Source organism: Olea europaea, chromosome 1 (assembly GCF_002742605.1).
Source record: "Olea europaea var. sylvestris chromosome 1, O_europaea_v1, whole genome shotgun sequence".
Taxonomy (NCBI): Eukaryota; Viridiplantae; Streptophyta; class Magnoliopsida; order Lamiales; family Oleaceae; genus Olea; species Olea europaea.
The window spans coordinates 16,735,602-16,759,164 of NC_036237.1; the positions used below are offsets into that span (position 1 = coordinate 16,735,602).

General features: G+C 30.8%; 3 protein-coding genes and 1 pseudogene across 3 annotated transcripts in view; 3 read left to right on the forward strand and 1 right to left on the reverse strand.

Annotated features, from left to right (window-relative positions):
• Positions 1-4,464, forward strand: part of LOC111405093 (anaphase-promoting complex subunit 2) — an 11,550-nt gene extending 7,086 nt beyond the window's left edge. Inside the window, exons 7-13 of the mRNA XM_023033816.1 lie at positions 1,116-1,190; positions 1,798-1,963; positions 2,306-2,394; positions 2,492-2,573; positions 2,947-3,138; positions 4,051-4,119; positions 4,210-4,464. Of these exons, the coding sequence (XP_022889584.1) occupies positions 1,116-1,190; positions 1,798-1,963; positions 2,306-2,394; positions 2,492-2,573; positions 2,947-3,138; positions 4,051-4,119; positions 4,210-4,332 (796 nt within the window). The 3' untranslated portion in view covers positions 4,333-4,464. The remainder of the gene's footprint in view (positions 1-1,115; positions 1,191-1,797; positions 1,964-2,305; positions 2,395-2,491; positions 2,574-2,946; positions 3,139-4,050; positions 4,120-4,209) is intronic.
• A 737-nt stretch (positions 4,465-5,201) lies between these two features.
• LOC111405103 lies at positions 5,202-6,380 on the forward strand. The gene is made up of 2 exons (XM_023033827.1): positions 5,202-6,222; positions 6,323-6,380. Exons 1-2 carry the CDS (start codon positions 5,333-5,335, stop codon positions 6,378-6,380), a joined length of 948 nt encoding a protein of 315 aa, XP_022889595.1. The 5' UTR covers positions 5,202-5,332.
• Positions 6,381-10,755: 4,375 nt separating this feature from the next.
• LOC111395782 (NAC transcription factor 29-like) lies at positions 10,756-12,413 on the forward strand. The gene is made up of 3 exons (XM_023021935.1): positions 10,756-10,980; positions 11,419-11,702; positions 11,833-12,413. The coding sequence occupies exons 1-3, from the start codon at positions 10,818-10,820 to the stop codon at positions 12,190-12,192; spliced, it is 807 nt and encodes a 268-aa protein (XP_022877703.1). The 5' UTR covers positions 10,756-10,817; the 3' UTR covers positions 12,193-12,413.
• A 2,595-nt stretch (positions 12,414-15,008) lies between these two features.
• Positions 15,009-16,090, reverse strand: LOC111405110 (annotated as a pseudogene).
• Positions 16,091-23,563: the final 7,473 nt, after the last annotated feature.

Sequence of the window (23,563 nt, forward strand, 5' to 3'; positions counted from 1 at the left end):
TTGGTATATGAGAGCTGGGATAAATACGCATGCTTAAGGATATAGAATAGCGTTCTCACGTGCTCTTTTCTCCTCTTCCTTTCCTTTCCACATTTTGTAGCATGACACAGTATGTGAATGTGATAGATGAACTTTATCCAATATAGTTTCAAGAGCAAATCCCAAAACCTTGCAAGGCTAAGGATTTCGGATGTCTGGGTCTTAAATTCTGGAGTATCACTAAAACTTCAATTTTTTGTTGTAATATTAAAAGTAAATTGTATGGAATTATCAACACACAAAAAAAAAAAAAAAAAATTAATTAATTAATTAATGATTACAAAACATTCATAATAATAAATCAACTTTTAAACGAAGCTATGGTTTCGATAAGTTTAACTTAAAGAGGAAAGAGATGTTCAAACAGTTAAAGAAAACCAAAATTAAATTTCATAGATGGAATTATTAAATCCTGCTCGCTGGCCATGGGAATTTAGGTGTTAAAATTTCAGAAAGAAATCATATCATATCATGACATAAAGAAGACACAAGATAAATAGTGAATTTAGGAGTTAAAGATTTTGTGCGTGGCGATACTAAACTCCAGTCCTCTTATCCCAGAAAATATAACACCATAGACAAAATTACATAACACACTTTGGAGCTTAAAAGGATTAGTCGCAAATTTGGTTTAACAATTGACTTTTCTTCAACCACGAAAACTAATATTTGTGTGGTGTGAACATGCTGTGTTTGACTCTGTCAAGTAGAAAGCAGATCTGGTAACTCTAATAATCTCTTATTGAAACTAGATAGTTTCCTAGTCTTGTTAGCCCTTGTCAACTAACTTTTTCCACGAATTTAAGCAAGTAACATAATTTCTTACATACCAAAATGTGTCTTTATACCATAAGAAATCTATTTGACATGATTTAAGAGAGAGAATATTTATCCCAAAAAAGCTATTCAAGAGTTACTGAAGCTTCAATTTGTGAAAATTTCACTTTGGTCCCTCAACTATCGGTCAGAGCTTATTTCAGTTGCTGAATCTTACAATTAGGTTCAATAAGAACGGCTTGTAGAGAGAATTCGGTGTGTCATAGATTTTTTTTCCTTTTTTTTTTAATTGCATTAAGGTATTTTTTGATGACGAGTGCAAGCAACAAAGATCAATTAAGAAGAATGAGAAGAAAGAATCAAGAGGGAGATTTGTAATTATATTCAATAATAAACCCTAATTGATTTAATTTCTTCTACGCCACGAATAGACTTATCATGTTGCATTGTTTATTCACCCATAATCATATATGATTATATGTCAGTGTCAAACTGTGTTGTTCCAACACTCCGCTGCCACCTCACAAAACAAATGCACAATTTTATGCTATGGTTCAATGTAATGAAAACACATATAACATTATTTACAATTTAAATCTGATTTTCACCATCATAGCACTCTGTATGGCTATATTTATTAAGGTTTAGCAAAGAACGTGCACACAGGTAGATTGTTATGCTTTTCAGTTTTATCTCTTATTAGTTCCATTAGGAGCAAATTGTAATGTTATCAAGATGTTTGAAGTAGTGCCTAGATATTCCATCTGTTGAACATCTATATACGAAGCTCTGCAGTCTATATTTGGCTTCAAAAGTTTAGAGCTCCTGAAGAAACTTTTTATTTGTAATTACTGCTTGCTCGTATCTTCTGGTTGTGAATTCTATTTCCTATATTCCTAAGAAAAACATATCATTACTACATATTGCTCCCTATATCAAATGTCTATTTTGTTCATTGGTTATTCTGTTTGAAGTTTAAAGAGCAATAATGGTTTTCTTTGTCAATGACCTTAGAGAGCTATTGCAGGATGAGGCACTTAATGTGCCTGGGCCAGTGGACCAGCTGCTAAGTGATTATGCTAAAAGATTTCATGAAGTCAAGACACCTCGTAAGCTCCTTTGGAAGAAAAATCTTGGTACTGTAAAGGTTAGTTGCTTCAAAGTTTACATATAGTATTTTCTTTGAGACAGATTTTCTTTTTTGACTTGGATTTTAAGATGACTAAACTGGGCTGAAAAAAGACTTACGTAACTGTAATTAACATTATGTTACACGAGGCATTTCTTTATTATGTGATGGGTCCAATTGTAGATATCGAGAAATTTCATTCATGAAAATTTGTCAAGGAATATAATACTCTGTAACTGTTGTACCGTTGGTAATCGAATTCTTTTCCTATATAAGCCCATGTAGCTTTGATATTTTTCTTTTTCATTCTTTACTTTGCTCAAATATCATTAACTTCTCTGGATTGCCTCTTTGTTTTAGTTGGAGCTTGAATTTGAAGATAGAGTGCTACAGTTTACAGTCACTCCGCTTCAGGCTTCTATAATCATGCAGTTTCAAGATAAAACAAGGTGAAGTAGAGAATGACCTTTTTTGGTTTTGCCATTTTTATCTTGTGAACTCAATGATTTAATCACGTGGTATATATAATGTCTCTCGTGTTTTCAGTTGGACCTCGAAGAATCTTGCTTCTGCTGTTGGTGTACCTGTGGATGTCTTGAATAGGAGAATAAATTTTTGGATAAGCAAGGTTACCGCCATGTACTCTGCTATTGCTGGAATTTATTAGTAGTGATGACTTTACCATTACATAAGATAATATGTTTCTCATAAGAAATTGAGATCCCATGGCCTTCCATGGTATCTGATTTTCACTTAGTCTTGAAAAACTGCATTTAGACCCGCTTCTCATGCAACCAATTCACTGGCAGTTGATTTTGGTTTTTGCTCTTATACTTCTTTCTGGCATAACCAAAATGTAGTATCACATCTGAATAAACGCGTCATGTGTCTTTTGATTGTTCAAGCATTTGAAATATACTGTTATTTAAGTATATTAAAAATCACCCAGGGAAAGGATGGTAGCAGTCTATTTATCCAATTTTCTTTGCTTGGTTAATCAGGGAATTCTTGCAGAATCAATTGAAGCAGATTCTAGTGACCATAAATTTACTTTGGTGGAAGCCTTGGTTGACAGTGGAAAGACTGCAGCTAATGTTGGGAGCTGTGAAGAGCTTCTGGGGGTTGATGAGGATGGAGAGCGATCAGTAGTCTCTGTTGAGGATCAACTACACAAAGAAATGACAGTTTATGAGGTATATCAGCTAAATACTTATCCGCTTCTGATTTGCGCATCAATAAATTCTACGTTGAAATAATGTAAGCTAACAAAGATCATTTTGAGTTATGTTTATTCTTTGGTTTTCACATTTATCTGAGTAGTCTCTTTATGGTCATCTCATATTGAAAAATGAAAATGATAGTCACATTTAGTTTGAAACAAGTCGAAATTGCATGTTAATTTTCCTTTTACACGTCTACTTTGTTCCCCTGGATAATAGACCAATTTTAGTCAGAAACCAAAATTGTTCTTTTACAATCTTATATAAATGTCCCTATCTCAACTTCATATGACATTGTACTTATAAACTATTTTTCTTTTTCCATATTTATAGCACAAGTCCCCAAACATTAAATAGTATATGAACTTACAAAAAAAATAGGATATGAATGTTCTGAGAATATCCACATTCTTTATGAGTAACCACCAATGTAAGTATTTCACTAACAAACTTGAGCTGGCTCAGCTTGTCAAGGGAATAATCTAGCTTTAGGTTTACACATTCAAAAACTCGGCTCATTTGCAGCCCTGCTTAGGGGTACTTTGGATATGAAATTCAGATTCAATGAAGCCTTTGCCACTTTCTTATAGAAACTTCCAATAGGATATGAGTAGTTTCTGTTCTCAAAAATTCCCAAAATTTAAGATTTCCATTCTGTCTTTTTTTTTTTTTTTAAGAACATGTTTATGAGGTTTCCCAACAATAATCTGGTAGGCTTTGTATAGCCTGCAGTAGTTTTTGTTTATAACTCTGCTGTAAATGTAATAGGACTAGAGTTTGAACTGCATTCAGTGTTATTGATATTGCTTACGCTGATTTGATAAAGATATCCGTGTTTTTGTATCACGCTGGCATAATCTGACCGATAATGAAAATGTGTTTCAGAAATTTATCACGGGGATGCTTACCAATTTTGGCAGCATGGCATTGGACCGCATTCATAATACTCTCAAGGTAAATAAGGTTTCATCTCACGCGAGAAACTGTAATTTGCAAGTGAAATATACATTGGCATTACTAATCGAGCGAGCTATGTTGCTTCAGATGTTTTGTATAGGTGACCCTTCTTATGACAAATCGCTCCAACAGTTGCAAAGCTTCTTGTCCGGTTTAGTTGCAGAGGAGAAGTTGGAACTTAGAGAAGGAATGTATTTCTTGAAGAAGTAATGAACCAATAAGTTACAACTAAGGCGATCCATGTGTAAAACATGTTATAAATCAGCAATATTTATGTCTTGGCTTGCTTTTTGTTGTTAAGGACGAAGAAGGGTAGCAAGCATTTTTGTTTTTGGGTTATTTTATTTTATTTTATTTATTTTTTCCTTTGAAGCCCAACCAACCATCTCTTCGTTAAGAAATAGCCCTACTGCTAATCGATGAAACAAAAGAATCAGCAATGTTGGGTGTACTGGGGTTTTGTTTGACAGAACCCTTACCAACAGTCACAAAAAGTGGATCCCGTTATTTAAAAAAAAATAAAAAAATCCACTCACCTACCCCGTGTATGTGAGTGATCCGTACGGGATTTGTAAACCCGTACCTGTACGTGTATCATCACTCTCAAAGAATACTATACCATGAGATATGATCATACGATGTAGTTGAAGCTGCCTACCAAGCTTGTGGGGTACACTGTCAAGTGAGCTATATTAGGTCGATCACTACTCGACTCTTTGAGCTTCCCTTATTTCGTCGCTATGCCAAGGTCTCAAGTCTTCGAGTTAGCTCGCAACATGAACTGCAACTTACGACCTTTATTATATATATCGTTCAGCAAGATAAAGCATTTGAACTAAACTAATATTGTAACTTTCTGCCTATTGATGCTGAATGCTTCAAATTTCAGAAGGCCCCAGAAAAAGGGTTTAAACGTAAACAAAGAAAGATAAATGGAGAAAAAAAAAAAGGAAAAAGAGACAAAAAGTGAAAAAATAAAAAAGTGTAAAAAATAAAAAAATAGAAACCGTACTATATAGCCGTTATTGGGGGAAAATGTAATAAATAACCGTTGCCACATGTCACGGATAATTAAACGGGTAGATAATAAAATTCGACCGTTACACATCCATAGTTCAAATTTTTACTCGTCATTCAAACCAAGAAGGCTCGTATACTGTATAAGCAGTGTTAACAAAATATAGAAGAAAAATCAAGAAATAAACCAAAAATGAGAGAAATAGAACAAGAAGATCCACAATTGATGGAAGAAGTGGATCATGAAGAGCAGATATTGCAGAATCTAAGATCCAAAGCTACAGAATTTCTTCTAAGGGAAGAATATGAAGAATCTATTCAAGCCAGTTCTCAATTCATTACTCTCTGCCAAGATCACATTTACAAGAATTCACCCCATTTTGATTCAGACCACTTCTTGAAGCTCCAAAAATCCATCTGTTTGGCTTTCTCGAACAGAGCCGAGGCCAGATTCCGGCTAAAGGAATTCTCGGCAGCGTTGGAGGATTGTGATGAAGCGCTGAGAATTGAAAGCACTCATTTCAAGACTCTACTTTGCAAGGGGAAGATTTTGCTGAATTTGAATAAGTACGGTGTGGCATTGGAGTGTTTCAATGCTGCAAATCTGGATCCTCAGGCTAATAAGAATTCTGAAACCCTAAATGGGTACTTGGAAAAATGCAAGAAACTCGAGTTTCTTTCGAGAACTGGTGGATTCGATGTGTCAGATTGGATTCTGAGTGGTTTTCGCGAAAACGCCCCGGACTTAGCAGAGTATGTGGGTGCAGTGGACATCAAGAAGTCTGATATAAGCGGTCGAGGCCTATTCGCAACGAAGAACATTGACAGTGGGACTTTGTTACTGGTCACCAAGGCTATTGCGATTGATAGGGCTATATTTCCCCAAGATTCAGGTGAAAATGTGCAATTAGTCATTTGGAAGAATTTCATTGATAAAGTGGTTAACTCAGCCACAAAATGCAGAAGAATTAATAGTTTGATTTCAAAATTATCGACTGGCGAAAATGAGGATAGTATGGAAGTTCCCAAGATAAGTCTGTTTAGGCCTGGAGCATATGATAATTGCAGCTTTTCTTCTGAAAGGTGACCATACGAAATCATTTTAAAATTTAGTAAGTAAAGCGTGAGTATAAATTCACTAATTAATCAAACATTTAATTTTGTTTGTTTATGCCATTAATAGTGAGAAAGAAAAATGTTACCCATCAATCTCAAAAGATGAGGCAACTCATTCATCTTAATTGACGATATGTTTCTCTTTAAAATTGTTGTCGAAAAATTAAAAAATATATAGAATAGATTGTAATGAAATTTGTGGTACCAATCTTTAAACCTTTGATCGTGAAAACAACCATGTTTAACCAAAACCAAATGAATTGAGACCCGTTTGGTAGCAATTTTTTTTTCCTAATCCTAAAAAAAATTAATTTTTTGACTGTTATTTTATTATTTCAGCTATCATTTTTTTTACTTCCTTATTCACAGGTTGAACTTACTTTTCTCTCTAACGATAAAAAAAATCAATTCTCATAATCACTACTGAACCTCTCAATTAGTGAGAGCTTGAGCTTGTATTTGTTACAAATCTCAATTAATATTAGATCTTTAATTTAAAATGTTGGTTATGCAAATAACCGTTCATAAAACTTTCAAATTCTACAGCCTGTTTGGGAGTGATTTTTTGGCTTAAAAAATTGATTTTTTGGCCATTATTTCACTATTTCTGCCGTCATATTTAACTTCTTCTCTCACATATGTGGACCCCACTTTTTCCCTAACGGTCAAAAAATCAATTCTCAAAATCGCTTCCAACAGGCTCCTAGTATTTTAGAGTTTTCTAGTATTCTCCAAGTCTTATATTTTTAAACTGAATATAATGTCAAGAAAATGTTTCTTTGACATTGAACTCATATTGCGGCCAAGATGTTAACAAGTATTTTATAGCTAAATCGAGTTTAAATATTTCGCATTTTTTAATTATCATTGAACTTTAAAAATTCTTCAATTTGCGACAAAAAATTCTCAAATGTTTTTCAATTATCATTGAAATTTAAAAGTTCTTTGAAACACTGGTGAACTAACCAAAATGTTAAAAGTAAATGAATTAAATGATATGATAGACAAAAAGGCAGAAGAGATAAGGTTTTGTTAAGTTCATCGAGTCTGTTAAATTTTAAAGCATCAAGTGATGAAGCGAGGGATGAGATAATAGTTTAGTATGTTTAATGGCTATTCGAACAACTCTTAAAATTTAATGACAATTGAGATATTTAACATCTTTTACCAACTTTGCATTACATTTGAGCACAGCCGCCCCTCCAATAGAGGGTCATCACTTGTCAATTCGGTAAACCATTACGTAAACTATTTGGTACAAATAAATTAATCTATAAGTTAAATATCTGAATGGTTTGGTTTTTTTCTCAAGTTTAAGAGGGAATAGAAGAAAAGAGTCCAACAACCCTATTCATCATTTTCCCTTCAAATTTTAAAATAAGTAATATATTTTTATTCGTACATAGATCTATACACTCGAATCAAACAATTTTTATATCTGCTTTTCTTTTTCTACAAAAATAACTGCAAGTTCTCTAGAGAAGCAAATTTTCACGCTGCAGTTTGGTTTTGAAAAAACAAATAACAAACATGCTATACATACGGGTTCAAAAATAGGTGGGACACGTGTCGATGCATGATTGAACAGTTTGAAAAATTAAAACAAAAAAGCACCAATCATTTGCTGCCAAATCGGTCTGCCTCCTTCTTCCCTATTTTTAAGATTGTTTAAGTGGCTTTATTCAGTACATTAAGAGATGCCCATTCTTACCTTTTAATTAAATTGGGTGCATTTTGCAACCAAAAATAGTCATGAAAATGAAATAAAAATCAAAGTTTGATAAAGTTAGAAATGGGTCTAAATCAATTAAGGCCTTTGCCCTTCTTCAAATAAAATGAGACAAATTTATATATATATATAAAATCCCAAAGGTAAAAAATAATTGTTGATTCCTTTGAAGATAAGCTAAAAAATTCTTTAAACCCAATCAATGGAATTCTCTGATTCTTTCTTTCCTTAACGAAGTTTACTGGTTAATTATAACTAATTGGGATATTGACTTATCATGGATAAGATTAGTCATTAGAAGAAGAATTGATCATAGTCCACAAAACTTTCTTTTTAGGTAATTAGGTCATGCTCATTTCGAAATCTAATGTTAAAACTTCACTTTCTAGTCTTACTCATATTACCATTTTACATTTTCGGAAAGAATTTAAATCCTCGTTTGGACCCCATTAATTAAAATTCATTTTTTCGCTTTCAATTTATTTTCAATTTCACATTTCATGGAACTTCCAATTTTTATCAATTTCTTAATCACATATTTCATCGACTTTTATCAAAATCTACTGTAAATATGATTTTTATCAAAATCAAACAAGAGATTATTTTTTTTTATGTAAAAATTGAAAATACAATTCTTGAATTATGTTATAATGAGAATGTTGAAAGAAAGAAAACAAGTGTAAGAGTTTAAGGATAAAATTTTCTTTGGAGTGATCAAAATTTTCTCGAATTACATTTTCTCAATTATTGTAATTTTTATGCCGTCTTTTACAAGACTTTTTACCTAAACAACTTTTCTTTCTTCCTTTATAAAATTTTGATTTTAAAACAATTTATTCCTTCCCCCTCAAAATAATTTTCTATATTATTTCATATCCCAATTAGGTATTTTAATTTTTTTAAACAATACATGAAATTGTTATCATGGTAATAAACAAACGATACCATAATAAGTCTTTCACAATCGAAATTAAAAATTGAGAAAACAAAAAAGAAAGACTCAGTCAAGTCAAGCCAATTACTACAAATCCAACTAAAAATACTCGAAGAAAATAAAAATAATTGAAAAAGACAGGAATCGATAGAGTTAAAATTTGACGTCTTGAACTTTCTATCCTCGACTCTTCAATGCATTTCAATTTGACATTTTGATAGAGTTAAAAATCTGACGTCTTGAACTTTCTAACCTCAACTCTTCAATACATTTTAATTTGACATCTCAATATGGCACATCAAGCCAATTACTACAAATCCAACTAAAAATACTCGAAGAAAATAAAAATAATTGAAAAAGACAGGAATCGATAGAGTTAAAATTTGACGTCTTGAACTTTCTATCCTCGACTCTTCAATGCATTTCAATTTGACATTTTGATAGAGTTAAAAATCTGACGTCTTGAACTTTCTAACCTCAACTCTTCAATACATTTTAATTTGACATCTCAATATGGCACATCTTATTATTAAATAATAAATTTCTCAACATATTTTTAACAACTCGTGACATTATATTTTCAAAACAAATGAGATTCATAGTATATTCTAAAAGAACACAATTCAACTACGCCACGTGTTGCCAAGATAATATTAATCCAGTAATGAAATCCCAAAACGTGTTATTTTATAAAATTAAATATGATTCCAAATTAAGTTGATATCAAGGGCCCTGATTTTCTCCAATAAAAACTTAGTTATGACGTGGAAGGATAACAACCACAAACTGAAATCTGGCCTACATTTTATTTTATATTCAATCTTATCTACGTCCATCCCTATTTGGTTAGGACACTTGTCATCTTCTTAAGTGTGCTTGATAGTTACTTGAGAAGAATGATTCATGAAATTTTTTGTTGATAACATTTTGTTTTCAACTTAATGTTATTAAAATAAAATTTATTATAGATAATTCGGGTAGGGTTATTATCCATTATCAGTAAAAACAAATTTGTTATTAGCTTTCAAAACTTGGTGTGGATCAACCAGAAGATTTATGCATAAAAATATTTGCCTTAAGGAGGAATTCATGAATTCTGTCCGTTTTCTTGTTGAACATGAAAACGTGATTAAATGGTCCTAGTTAGTCTTCGGGACAGAGTGGAAGAAGGGAGGAGATTCTCGAACACAGAAAAATTATGCAGGATATACACGAAAGATCCTTTTTTGGCTCTCTCTTTAACCCTATGTCTCTTATCCCTAACAGCGCTATAATCATCATTTCTTAAGTGCATAATTGAATTCTTTTTAGACGAATTTCATCCAAACCGACATTAGAAAAGCACGTGTCTAAGTTCAATATCTTTAGATGAATAAATGCCACTTAGCTTAATTTCCAACCTCTAACCCTTCTGTGTTCTTTAATTTGTAAGTTATCAATCAAAATTAGTTAACTATGTTAATTTGCCTTGCTACTAAAAGAATGAGCATATTTATCACTTTGAAGAGCATCAAAAGTCCAAAATTCTCTTGCCGTAATATTGACTAGAAAATTTAATAATTGAAAGTGGTGGAATTTTATGAAGTTCGTTAAAGTAGCACAAACAAACAAGAAAGCTTAGCCAGAGGATATACGCATGTTATCCACAATAAAGCATTTCACCTAATCCTCAAAGCATGGCATCATTCAAATGTGATTATATTTTATACACACACGCATGCATTCATGCATGTGTGTCTGTATAGTCAAAAACAGCCAATAATATATGATTAATTTATGATGCAAACCAAGAACAAGACAAAAACCCTTTTAATATAAAAGGGGAATCCATCTCCTAGCAAACATTTCAAACACCCTTAATTCACCTTTGTGCTACTTGTTTTGAAATTCTTCAAGAAAATGGGAAGAACTTGTTCTGAACTTCCTCCTGGTTTTAGGTTCCACCCAACTGATGAAGAATTAATCATGTGTTATCTTCGAAACCAGGCTAACTCGAGGCCATGCCCCGTTTCGATTATCCCAGCAGTTGATATTTACAAATTTGACCCTTGGGAATTGCCTGGTTAGCACACTCAGTAACACCTTATTTTAATATTTTTTTAGTCCGCTAAATCGTTTTCAAAAATGTTATATCAAACGCATGATAGCATTTCTAGTCCAGCATACTAAACAAGCTATAAATGTTTTATCATCCACGTGATGTTATTGACTTGATGATCCTATATTACAAGAGAATGTTTGGTAAAGTTAATTACACACTACTAAGGGAAGAAACATGTTAAGATTTTATTAATTATAGTCTCCATTTATGTCTAATAACACATACTAAACATGTTCCTAATAACATGCTCCAAAAACATATTTGACACACAGTACTAGACGTCCAAGCCACCGTACATGCTATGAAAGTTTAAGTGCTCGTTTATACTACTTAAATTTTGACATACTTGAGGATTGAACATAATTTTGTGATTTCAATTGATGGTTATGTTAAGTGCAGAAAAGACAGAATTTGGAGAAAATGAATGGTACTTCTTTACCCATCGAGATAGGAAATATCCAAATGGGATGAGGCCAAATAGAGCAGCTGTATCTGGTTATTGGAAAGCCACAGGAACTGATAAAGCCATTTATAGTGGATCAAGAAATGTTGGAGTCAAGAAAGCCCTAGTGTTCTACAAGGGTAAACCCCCAAAAGGCATCAAAACCGATTGGATTATGCATGAATATCGCTTGAATGAATCAAGATCATATCCAACTCTCAAGCAAAATGGTTCCATGAGAGTGAGCACTCAATTCTTTATAACAAAATGTATATTATATGGAAGAAATTTGCATTTAAATCTTGTCTGAGTTTTGACCATATTGATTTGACCTAATAACATTAGTTTTTGTTTCTTTAAATGTGTATCAGTTGGATGATTGGGTGCTATGCAGAATCTACAAGAAGAAGAATTTGGGAAGAGTAACTGCACAAATTGCAGAGAATCCTTTTACCAAAACTGTGACTTCTGCTAATGATGCCAGTACTGAACTACAAACCCTAAAATTTCCAAGGCCTTCTTCTCTAACTCATCTATGGGAATTTGATTATTTGGGATCACTTTCCCAACTTTTCAGTGACAGTACTTCACATAATGAGACTTTCAGTATTAACCAAGCCCCACTGAACAGTAATGGAAGCACTATAGAGAAATATCAGTTAGGGAAAGTGCAGCAGCCAACTTTTGAGAATCCAGAACTGTACGAACTGCAGGGACAAACATGGTCTTGAAAAAATAAGAAATGGATGATGATCAAAAGTAGCAACTTTACGAAAAAGTGTTAAAATCGTCAATGTATTAAGGAAAATATTGTCAAACCACGCTTTTAATTTGCTCAAATAGAGCTGTAGAGGTGTGAATTGGGACATAGTTTTAAAATTAAATGCTTTCAGGTTTGTGTAATCAGATTTTGATATTTTCTATAATATAACAAATTTCCCTTTGTCTCAAATTAAGTCTTTTTTCACATAAATTTCCCTTTGCGACATTTTCTATGGATTTTTAAATATTACTAACCAGATTTTCATCAATCGATTTTCAAACCTTGAATATCCATCTCTAAAAGCCTCAACGGACGAATTTTTGAACAAGTCGTCACTGATGACGAAATTTGAATAATGATTTAGTTTTTTGAGTTGCATGCATAAATAATTAATCTACCAATACTAAGACTGTAACGAATGAAAATTGAAATTAGTTACTAGAAAATTAACTGGTCAAATATATGCTAATTAAATAGAAAAAGGTAATTAAATTCATTATTCAATCCCATGAATAGTATAACTGTCCTTTAACGTACAATGAATCTAACTTATAGTTGAGAAAATGATGACAATTAATCATTGACTAAATATTTTGGGAAAAAGCACTGGTCTTACTAAGACCTAATCAACGTTAATTACCGTCACGCACCATATTAAATATTTATAATTCATTTTTGCATGTGGATGTTTACCAAAGCCTTATCTCAAAGAGAGATGCTGGACGTACAGATTCTGATTTCACAGATACCATACAGACCACTCACAGTAGGAGAGTGGGGTGGATTTTTTTGGCACTTTTTTATTCATATGAGACCCACGTTCATGTGAGATTTCTATATATTTTCTATGAAATAAATTATGTACATATGGAAAACTCTTTCTCAAATGTAACTTTGCATGTTTGAAGTGATACATGAGAAAACGGATATTAAAAAGTTAAAGAATAAGCATATAATCTATTTTATTCACATAATACTAAAAATTTAATAACTGAGAATTTTTAAATTTCAGGTTATGATGGCAGAAATCCATAATATTTCTGACAATTACAAAGACATATTTTTCCTTTTAACAAAAACGTCCATTAAGATATATAATTTTCCGCTGTCAGCAAATAGTAAACATATAGTACTGATTTTACCTCTTTATGCTATTGAAATTTTTGTGTCATTAATACTTCGTCGGGGTTTTAATCTTGTATTTTAATCCAAATTAAAATCAATAATTAATTTTAACTATATATTTCAGAAAATTCACAACTTTTCAACCACACATTTAATCAATGATTATTAAAAGATACTAAAAATCTGATTTTAAATATATAACATTTTACATTGTTTCTTCTTTCTTATTATTGCCTAAGAGAATTTTTCAAAACTCTTGACATGTATACTACAGGAAATTCGTAAAATTTATGTTGTTGTTGTTGTTGTTATTATTATTATTATTATTATTATTATTATTATTATTATTATTATTATTATTATTATTATTATTATTATCATCATGATCATAACATTAAAAATTCATAAAAAGGGGGCACCAAAGGATTAAAGCTTAGATATCCATTAGTTCTCTCTTTTATTTTTTTATGGCAAGGTTGATAAAAGTTTAGGGAATTTATATATATATATATATATATATATATACACACACACACACACACATTAACTAATTTAACAGGATTTTGAAGTTTACAGTCGGGTACTTACCTCAATGGTCCTGAAAGGACTCGAACTAGTAACCGTTGGAAGTAAACTCAAGATTTGACCACTGAATTGCCCTAGGATTCCCATAAAATATATAATTAAAATTAAAGTTTGACCAATTAAAAAGTCTATAAAATTTTAGCAAAGTTTATCAAGCAAGCACTAATACTTTAGATCAATTTTAGTTTGTTGAAACAAGCACTATAAGAAAACAGACATATTTTTATATAGCATAAGAGAAGGTAAAATGGAAAATTTATGTTAAGGGGAGGTTTTTGTAATTTTCAGAAAAAGAAAGGATCCATAATTGCCGTAAACTTCATACAGTTAAACCTCGATAAAGTAATGTTCGATAAAGTAATAACCTCGATTATATAATAATTTCTTTCGATCTCGACTTGGGCCAATGGACTAAAGTAATAACCTCGCTAAATGCATTAAGTAATTAAAAAAATTGAATCCTTTAGGGCCCAATAAAAATATAAAGTAATAATTACTGAATTTCATTGAGAAAAAAATATATAGACCAAAATCTTTCAATCAATCAACAATACCCATACAATAATCATTCATTTTGAAAATATGCATCTATAGTTGATTGTTTTTTCTTCTTACCTAAACCAAAATGAACCCCATCCTTAACTTTTTGTAGAGCATACACAACTTTCGGAATATTTTGCTCGTATTGTAGCAAGTAGTTGATTAAGGTGACTATTGCTTGAAATGCCTCTTTTGACAACACATTTGGGACAACGTTACTATCATCTGGTTCAGGATCATTCTCATCATCATTACTATTCATTACCGATTGAATAATTTCTTCATCTGTAGGTGATTCCATAACTGCATCATTCTCGTTAGGATAGTTCAAAAGATGTTCAACATCCATCACATTTCTATAGTGTAAATTAGAGATGACATCATTTAATCATTGGATACCTTCATCTAATTCACCAACTTTTGGTTTGGGAACATTGTTTTATTCTGACCGAATCTTGCAATGCCGAAAACAATTTGCAATTGTTGTTGTCTTCACATCAAAATTTTAAGCCATGTTAGCAAAATTAATAGCATTCAAAATATTAATTTTTTCAGAATTTGGTGCTTCAACCTCAATGCCTTGTAAGATGCTAGAATAAAAACGACGACGATAATGAGCTTTGAATGCTCGAATAATCCCAGCATCACATGGTTGAATCTTAGACGTTGTGTTAGGAGGTAAGAAAAAAACTCTACATTTCTCAAGTCTTCAACTACCTTTGGATGAGTTGGGCAATTGTTTACTATTAAGAGAACCTTCCTGCCATTCATTCTCTTATCAAACCAATCAACAAAATCTTGAAAAAGCAAGCCAGTCATCCAAGCTTTCTTGTTGGATCGATACTTGCAATTAAGATTGTTCATGTTCACATTTTTAAAGTATCTAGGATTTGCATACTTGCCAATAATCCAAAGTGGTACTTTGTTAGATCGATCACCATTGCAATAAACAACAACAGCAATTCTCTCCTTATCTTTTTTGCGTCCTTCGAGCTGCTTGGTAGCAAGTGAATGATCAGCTTCCAATCGATAAAATAATCCAGTTTCATCCATATTGTAAATATCCTTCAATTGAAACTAGTCTAGTTTTGATCGTATTCCAAGTAAAGCATTTTCAATGTTCTCCATGATAACTGAACCACTTTCACCAAAACGTCGGTAAGATTTGATTCCATATCTTGCCTTAAAACGTTCTAACCATCCACTAGAAAAGCTGAATTCTGGATTAGTTTCACCATACATTTTTTGCAAAAGCTCTTTTGCTTTTCCTTGGATAATTTCTCCAGACATGTTCACTTTATCTTGCATTTGAAGAAACCACTCATACAATACTTTCTCTAAATCAGGGTATTTTGCCGATTTGTACCTTTTAACATCGCTATTTTTCATCTCATTTGACAAATATTCCGACGCCCTTTTGAGAGTGTTTGATATTGTTGATTGACTAATAGTCAAATCAAACTTTTGTTGCACCCATGCTTGCATATCTTTTTGGCTAATAGTTGGATTCTCTTTCTTATGCTCACATATTGCACTCCTCATTTTATCGGTTAAAGTTGATTTTTTTACTCCTTTCAAATGATGAGAAGACATTGGAGGGGAAACAAAATATTGTATGTGCTTGGGATATGTCTTCCAAACATCTAGCTTTTATAGGTAAAGATTAAACATTTTCATTTGCTATGTACGTGAACTTAGTTTTTAGAGATATTAAGTTTCACTAAAACTTTTGAGCTTCCCTAGTTCAAATAATATTTTGATTAGTGTCTTTTGATTTTTCTTACCACATACAATGTACATATTTTATATTGAAAAGCTCTCTCTAAAATAATAAATATTTATTTATCAATAAATGAATAATTTATTCATTTATCGATAAATAAATAACCTCGCTAAATGAATATTTTTTTCCGGTCCCGAGGGTATTACTTTATCGAGATTTAACTGTACTTACTCCAATTTTTATTGAATAAAGTCCTCAGCTGTTATCCAAAATTTTTGTTCATTTGGACTATTGATTGCAACCGTACATTTACTTTTTAAAAAGATCATTTTTCAAAACTCTTGCATTGGTCATCGATGATTATTAATGCCCCAAATTGGCTCAATTTTCAAAAAGCTCATTGCCACTATTTATGTCCATTTAAAAGAGAGCAATGCCCAATCTACAGACATTTTCTCACAGATGACTTACAGAGCCCCTCACTGTACAGGGGCCCCACCTGTATTAAAAAAAAATTTATGTGAACCCCGCGTTTGTGTGTTGTATGGCAGCACCTTGGTTCTGTAAGGGTAGCATTACTCTTTAAAAGAGTTCTTTTGAAAAAAGGAGTTTTGAAATGGAGCATGTTTTACAGATCGCTGCAAGGGTGTATGCCCCAGATTGGCTCAATTTTTGAAAAGCTCATTGCCACTAATTATGTCCATTTAAAAGAGTTCTTTTAAAAAAAGGAGTTTTGAAATGGAGCATGTTTTACAGATCGCTGCCAGGCAATACACCCACGACGTAATTATTATTATTTTTCATGTGGGACCGATCCCTACAAAGGGGTTGGTAAGACCCCTGTAGGAAAGCTCTGTACAAAGAGCATTTTCCTTTTGAAGTACTCCATTCGTACCAATTATATAAGCTTGTTTAATTTTCACACGGATTAAGAAATCTTCTTTAATATCATTGTCATTGAAAATTTAATTTTTACCAAAATCTTTCATAATTTACTTCTATTTAGTTTTTACTATGTAGTAGTAAATTATTATTAGAATTAGTAAAGAATTTGAATGATTTAATTTGAAGACGAAGAAATGAGAGTTGTTTCATGTTTCCAAAAAGTGGGAATGTGCGTATTTGGATGATTTTAAAAAGTTAACATATTAAGTGAGAAAAATTGAATAAGGGTATAATGGTAAAGGAACAAACCAAAATTTTTAAATTAGGAAATAAGTCTATATATTTGGGACAAAAGAAAAAGGAAATCTAGCCTATATAATTGGGACGGAGGGGGTAGTATTTTTGGGAGAATTGTTAGCATTATATAGCATTTTAGCATAATATTATTAGTTTGCAAATTTCCTAATTGATCCTTAAAAACTAAAAATCTCAAACAACTAGCGAAAACATAATGTTAGAAATAAAAATTAGAAGAAGAAGAATTTAAAGAAAAAGATGACAAGTCAACACCAGAGACTACAACATGTGATGGTTTCAAATTATCCAGAACATATAACCCTTATTGTCTACAGTTTATCCTAATTAGTTTCTGAGATCGAGAATCCTGCATATGACAAGCAGGAAAAGAAAACTGAACCAAGTTACCAAGATCATACAAGTGACCAATTGAAATAAGATTCAAAGTAAAAGTTGGAACACAGTAAACATTGCAATAAATTATGTGTGTTAATAGAACCAACATTTGCTGAGGACAATGGAATGCCATCAGTAGTCATAACTGATATAGATAAGTTAGAAGGACACGAAATTTTGAGTCAGATGACGTGTGTTTAGAAGTATCTGAGTCAAAGATCCATAAAGAAGAAATATCTTATAGACTCGGAGATGACAAACATATACGCAAGGGCGGACGCAGAGATTTTTAGATAGGGGGCACAATCAAACTCTGTACAAATCGAATACTTTGTTATTGACTTTTGAATGATTTATACTCGATTCGAGAAAATGCAAATTTACATTTAAAAACAATTTTCATTAATATTTTGCTCATAATTTTCATGCATTTGGTTTCGAACAATTATTTATATTTTGCTCATCACAAGAAAATTCATATTTATATTTAAAAAATTTATAGTGTAATCAATTCAAGTGATTGAAAAAACATATGACCAATATTCAATCAAATAAATAAAATTTGTTAAATATAAGTTAAATTGGATATAATCAGTTTAAATACATTCTATGTACACAAATAGGATAGGAGAAAATACAAATTTAAATTCTAATTAGTTGAAAATTTGATTGAAAAGTAAGAATTTGTAGTAGATGTGATAATTTGTAGAAAATTTTAAACAAATAGAAGAACTAAAGGTTTTGGTAAATGGTGTGAAGCAGAGTAAAACAAAGTAAGAGAAAAGAAAAAAATTCAAAATTATTGTGATTTTGTCCTTGTTTGGTGGGGATTAAAATCAAATTTTTAGTAAATCTTGATAAAAATTAAAAAGTTAAGGATTTCATGAAAATGTGTTATTAAAATAAATTATTAACTTTGATTTAAATTAAAATTTTGATTTTAATCGATATCAAACAAGACTTATAATAGAATAAAAAAAGAAAAAAAAAAGTAACATCAAGATTTGGAGGGTCACTTGACCCTGGATGACCCCTCCTTGGGTTCGTCATTGCATATACATGTAGAAGCTGACATAGCATGTGACCGCGTGGTTAAGAACCTCTGAAACTGCTCAGTTAAATCAGTTAACATGGGATTGGAGGATAGTTTCTTAAAGTGATCCCAAATTTCCTTTGTTGTTTCAAACTTCACCAACTGTGGAACAATGACTGCCCAACAAAGTTATGAATCCAAATAAAAATTTTCGAATTGTTAACCTCCCAATTATCTAACTCTATCATATAATTATCAGCGGTATTCTTGGGTTTCACGACAGTTCGACTAACATAATTCCACGATCTTTTCCTTTTAGAAAAATCTTCATCACGACACTCTAATATGTGTAATTTTTACCATTTAATCAGACACTAAGGGATTGAAGTTAGCCATCCTTTTCAGTTGCCATCATAGAATCAACAAATAATCAACTACGAAGTAAATAAATCACTCATTTCTTATAAAATCAACGTACCGCCACAAACTACAATCGGAATATACTGTATAGTGCACATACAACCAAACTAATACTACTAAACGATCGAAAACTAACCAAGGAACAAACTGTCTCTTTGAATCTACCCCAGAAAATGTGTTACGTGCTTACACAAGCCACATTTTCTTTTGTCAACGTTGTTCACTCATCGTTGGAGTATCGCACGTTACCGTACACATGCCGATAAGAGATGATTATCTTGTCACAGCGAACCCAAACATGATTCCCATCTTCGTACAAATGTTAGGTTTAAGAGATATTGTGTATTTTCAGTAGCGGCTAAACACAAAATTGGTTTTTGATTATTTCCAATTTCACGAATTGTTTGAGAACGAATGGAATGAAAGGATCGAATTCAACGCACAAATTTCAGCTTTGATACCATGAAAGCAATGTAAACTAATTTGATAGATTAACTAAAGAAGAACAACTAAGAGAAGAAGATAATCAATTCTTAAGCCACTAAAGATTAGATTTCTAATGAAATACATATGTTTATATTCTACGAGAAGAGCAAACAAAACCTGCAAAGGAAGGAAACTAATAATATTATACCTAAATAAAATATCATGCTTACAATGCTATATAAGGCGTTAATGTGTGATTAAAAAAATAGGAAAATGTTTAAAATTTACGTACGATATATTTATCCTGAAAATGTATGATTAAAAACGAGTTTCTAAAAAAATTTGAAATGGTGGACAAACCGGCCTTAACTATAATTTTTTTTAAAAATTTTTTTTTACTATAAATAATATTTTTAGCAAAATCGAAGAGGAAAAATATGAAATCCTATTTTTTGAAGTTTAAAAAGAAAGATAGTTTTACAGCGACGTATGAAAAAATAAATAAATAAATAATGCAGCAATATGCGTTATCTTTTCTTTCACTTTTCATTTATCATTTTTTAATGAGAATTTCACAATGTTTTAAAAACTGACTTGGGCATTGACCCGAAAAAGGAAGAGGGTCGAGGTTTAAAAGGTCGAACCGGTATCGAACCGATGGCAAATTAAATAAATAAATACACAAATAAACAATAAAATATCATAACTATAATAGATTTTTAAATTTTAGTTTTCTCATTAAAAGTAAATATAACCCATTTTTCTTAATTAGATTTATTAAAGTAATTTATTTTATAACCTCAAAAACTAACAATTAATATGTTCACAATAATTTGCTTTGTTCAAAATTGAAAATTATAATCTTGTTGGGTTTTATGATTTCTAACTTCTAATAACAAGGGGAAAGAAGGTCTACTATTGATACAATAGTAAATTAATTCAATTTTATTATTCATGATGTCATTTTTTATTTTTCATTATGTTTATGTCAAACAAATATTCTTCCACATTCATGTCACTAGTATTAAAAAATAATAATAATTTTAGTAAATATAAACTGCCATGAGAAAAAAAAAAACTCTTCGCACATTGTGCGTGAGCTTTTAAAAAAATAATAATAAACTCTTCGCACAGTGCGGAGAGATGGCAAAACATGTGCGGAGAGTTGAGAAACTCTCCGTATAGTGCAAAGTAAAAAAAAAAAAAAAACTCTCTGCAAAGTGACTGTCACGTGCGTTGTACGAATTTTGTATTTATCGTATTTTTATCAGTGTATGCATTTTAGTTTTTTGGAAAGCTTTTGAAGCAATATTTAGAAATATTTCCATGATATAAGAAAATAATTGCAAATTATTTTTACAATTGCATAACAGTATTGTGTTATCTAAAAAAAATATACTTGTATATTTCATACTTGAATAAGAAATATATGAGATTATACAAATTATTTTACTTGTATTCTTTGATAGTATTGATATAATTGAGTTAATATATGAAGATTATATTTCTAAATTTTGTGTAAGTCAATATTGAAAAATTGAAGATTGAGCACCATATTCATATACATTTATATTAGGTGCTTCATACATATATAATATTTATTTTATGTTTATGTTGAAAAAAAAAACTCTTCGCACACATGAGCTTTAAAAAAAATAAAAATAAACTCTCCGCACAGTGTGGAAAGATGACAAATTATGTGTGGAGTAAAAAATGAAGAAAAACTCTTTCTATAGTGCAGAGAGTTGGCAAACTCTCCGTATAGTGCGAAATAAAAAAAATATCCGCACAGTGACTGTCACGTGCGTTGTACGAATTTTGTATTTATCCTATTTTTATTAGTGTATGAATTTTAATTTTTTGGAAAGTTTTTGAAGCAATATCTAGAAATATTTTCATGATATAAGAAAATAATTGTAAATTATTTTTACAATTGTATAATAGTATCGTGTCATCTAGAAAAAATATACTTGTATATTTTATATTTGAATAAGAAATATACGAGATTATACAAATTATTTTGCTTGTATTATTTGATAGTGTTGATATGATTGAGTTGAATGTGAAAATTATATTTCTAAATTTTGTGTAATTCAATATTGAAAAATTGAAAACTGAGCACCATATTTATATGCATTTATATTTTGTGCTTCATATATATTTAATGTTTATTTTATACTTATGTTGAAAAAATAAAAATCTGGAAATTTTTTTGAAATTCGGTTTGGTAAGTGAATGTACGGTGTTCTGCATTATTGGTATTTGTAAGTGCAAAAATCGGTATATAAAAATACAGTAAGCTGCGAATACTGTAGGCAGCATATACGATAAGTTGCAAATACTAGCATATACGGAAGCTGTAAATACGGTAAGGTGAAAATAAAGTAAATTGTTTGCAAATACGATAGGCTGCAAACACGGTAAGTTGCAAACACGGTAGACAACAAATACGGTAAGTTGTTTGCAAATACGATATGCTGCAAATACGTAAGCTGCAAATACAGTAGGCAGCATATACGGTAAGCTTGTCTTCAAATACGATAAGCTGCATATATGAATTTATAATTTGTTATAAATGTATAAAATTTATTTAATATTGAATTTCTTAAGTATTAAATGTTGTAATTCAATATTGTTTCCTTTTTTATAATTGTATTTTCAAGAATTAAAAAAAATAGTTATGAAATTGCTAATTTTTAAATGTATTTTTTTGTTGAAAATAAAAATGATTTTTTTATGTTATTTGTAAAAAAAAAAATTATTGTAATTTTATTAGCGTAATAAAAATATTTATTATGCATTTTTATTTTTTACATTTTTTGAAAAATTTTGTTTATGATAATTGACAAATATTCTTCCACACACACATCATAACAACAACATTAAAAAAAAAAAAAATTTAGTATATATAAACTCCATGAGTTGGTTTGTCATCTTTCTACACTGTGCGAAGAGTTTGTCAACTCTGCGCACATGGTTCAACTCTCTTCGCGCTATGCGAAGAGGTTTTTTTCTCTCCCCACATTTTTTTATTTTTTATTTTTACTTCGTACTTGGTTCAATTCTTTCTGCACTGTGCTGAGAGTTTTTTTTTTTAATTTTACAATATTGAATTACACAAAATTTAGAAATATAATATTTACATTCAATCCAATCATATAACACTATCAAAGAATACAAACAAAATAGTTTGTATATTTCTTGTTTAAGCATGAAATATACAAGCATATTTTTTCTAGATAACATACTGCTATGCAATTGTAAAAATAATTTGCAATTATTTTCTTATATCATGGAAATATTTTTAGATATTGTTTCAAAAACTTTCCGAAAAAACTAAAATTCATATACTACTAAAAATACGCTAAATACAAAATTCATGCAACACACATGATAGCGACTAGTGTTAATAAAAATGATGAAGTAAATTAGTAAACATTTAGAAATGACAATTGGCTAGTATCCCACATTGGAAGACGACAACAACATTAGAAGAAGAGTCTCCTTTAAAAAGGGGCTAGTATCCCATATTAAAAGATTACTAAAATATTGAAAGAATGTTCTCCTTTAAAAAGGAGGTATATGAGAGTCACTTGTATAAAGAAAGTTACTTGGGCCTTCAATTGCAATGGGTGGCCCATTAAGGTAGTTAAAAGGTTTTTTTAAAATAATAATAATAATAAATCACTCGGGAAAAATCGTGGCCGGTTTTTCGGTTCACAGTTAAACCCGGAAAATCGGCCTAATTGACGGATTACTAGCCGGGTTTCATTTTTCGGTTAATGAATGAGAACCGGACCAGATTAAAGGCCGGTTCATGGTTTTCTTATTTAAATGAAATTTAAGGGGGTAACAAAAAAAAAAAGAAAGAAAGTTTAAATTTTTACATATATATAAAACAGTAACATA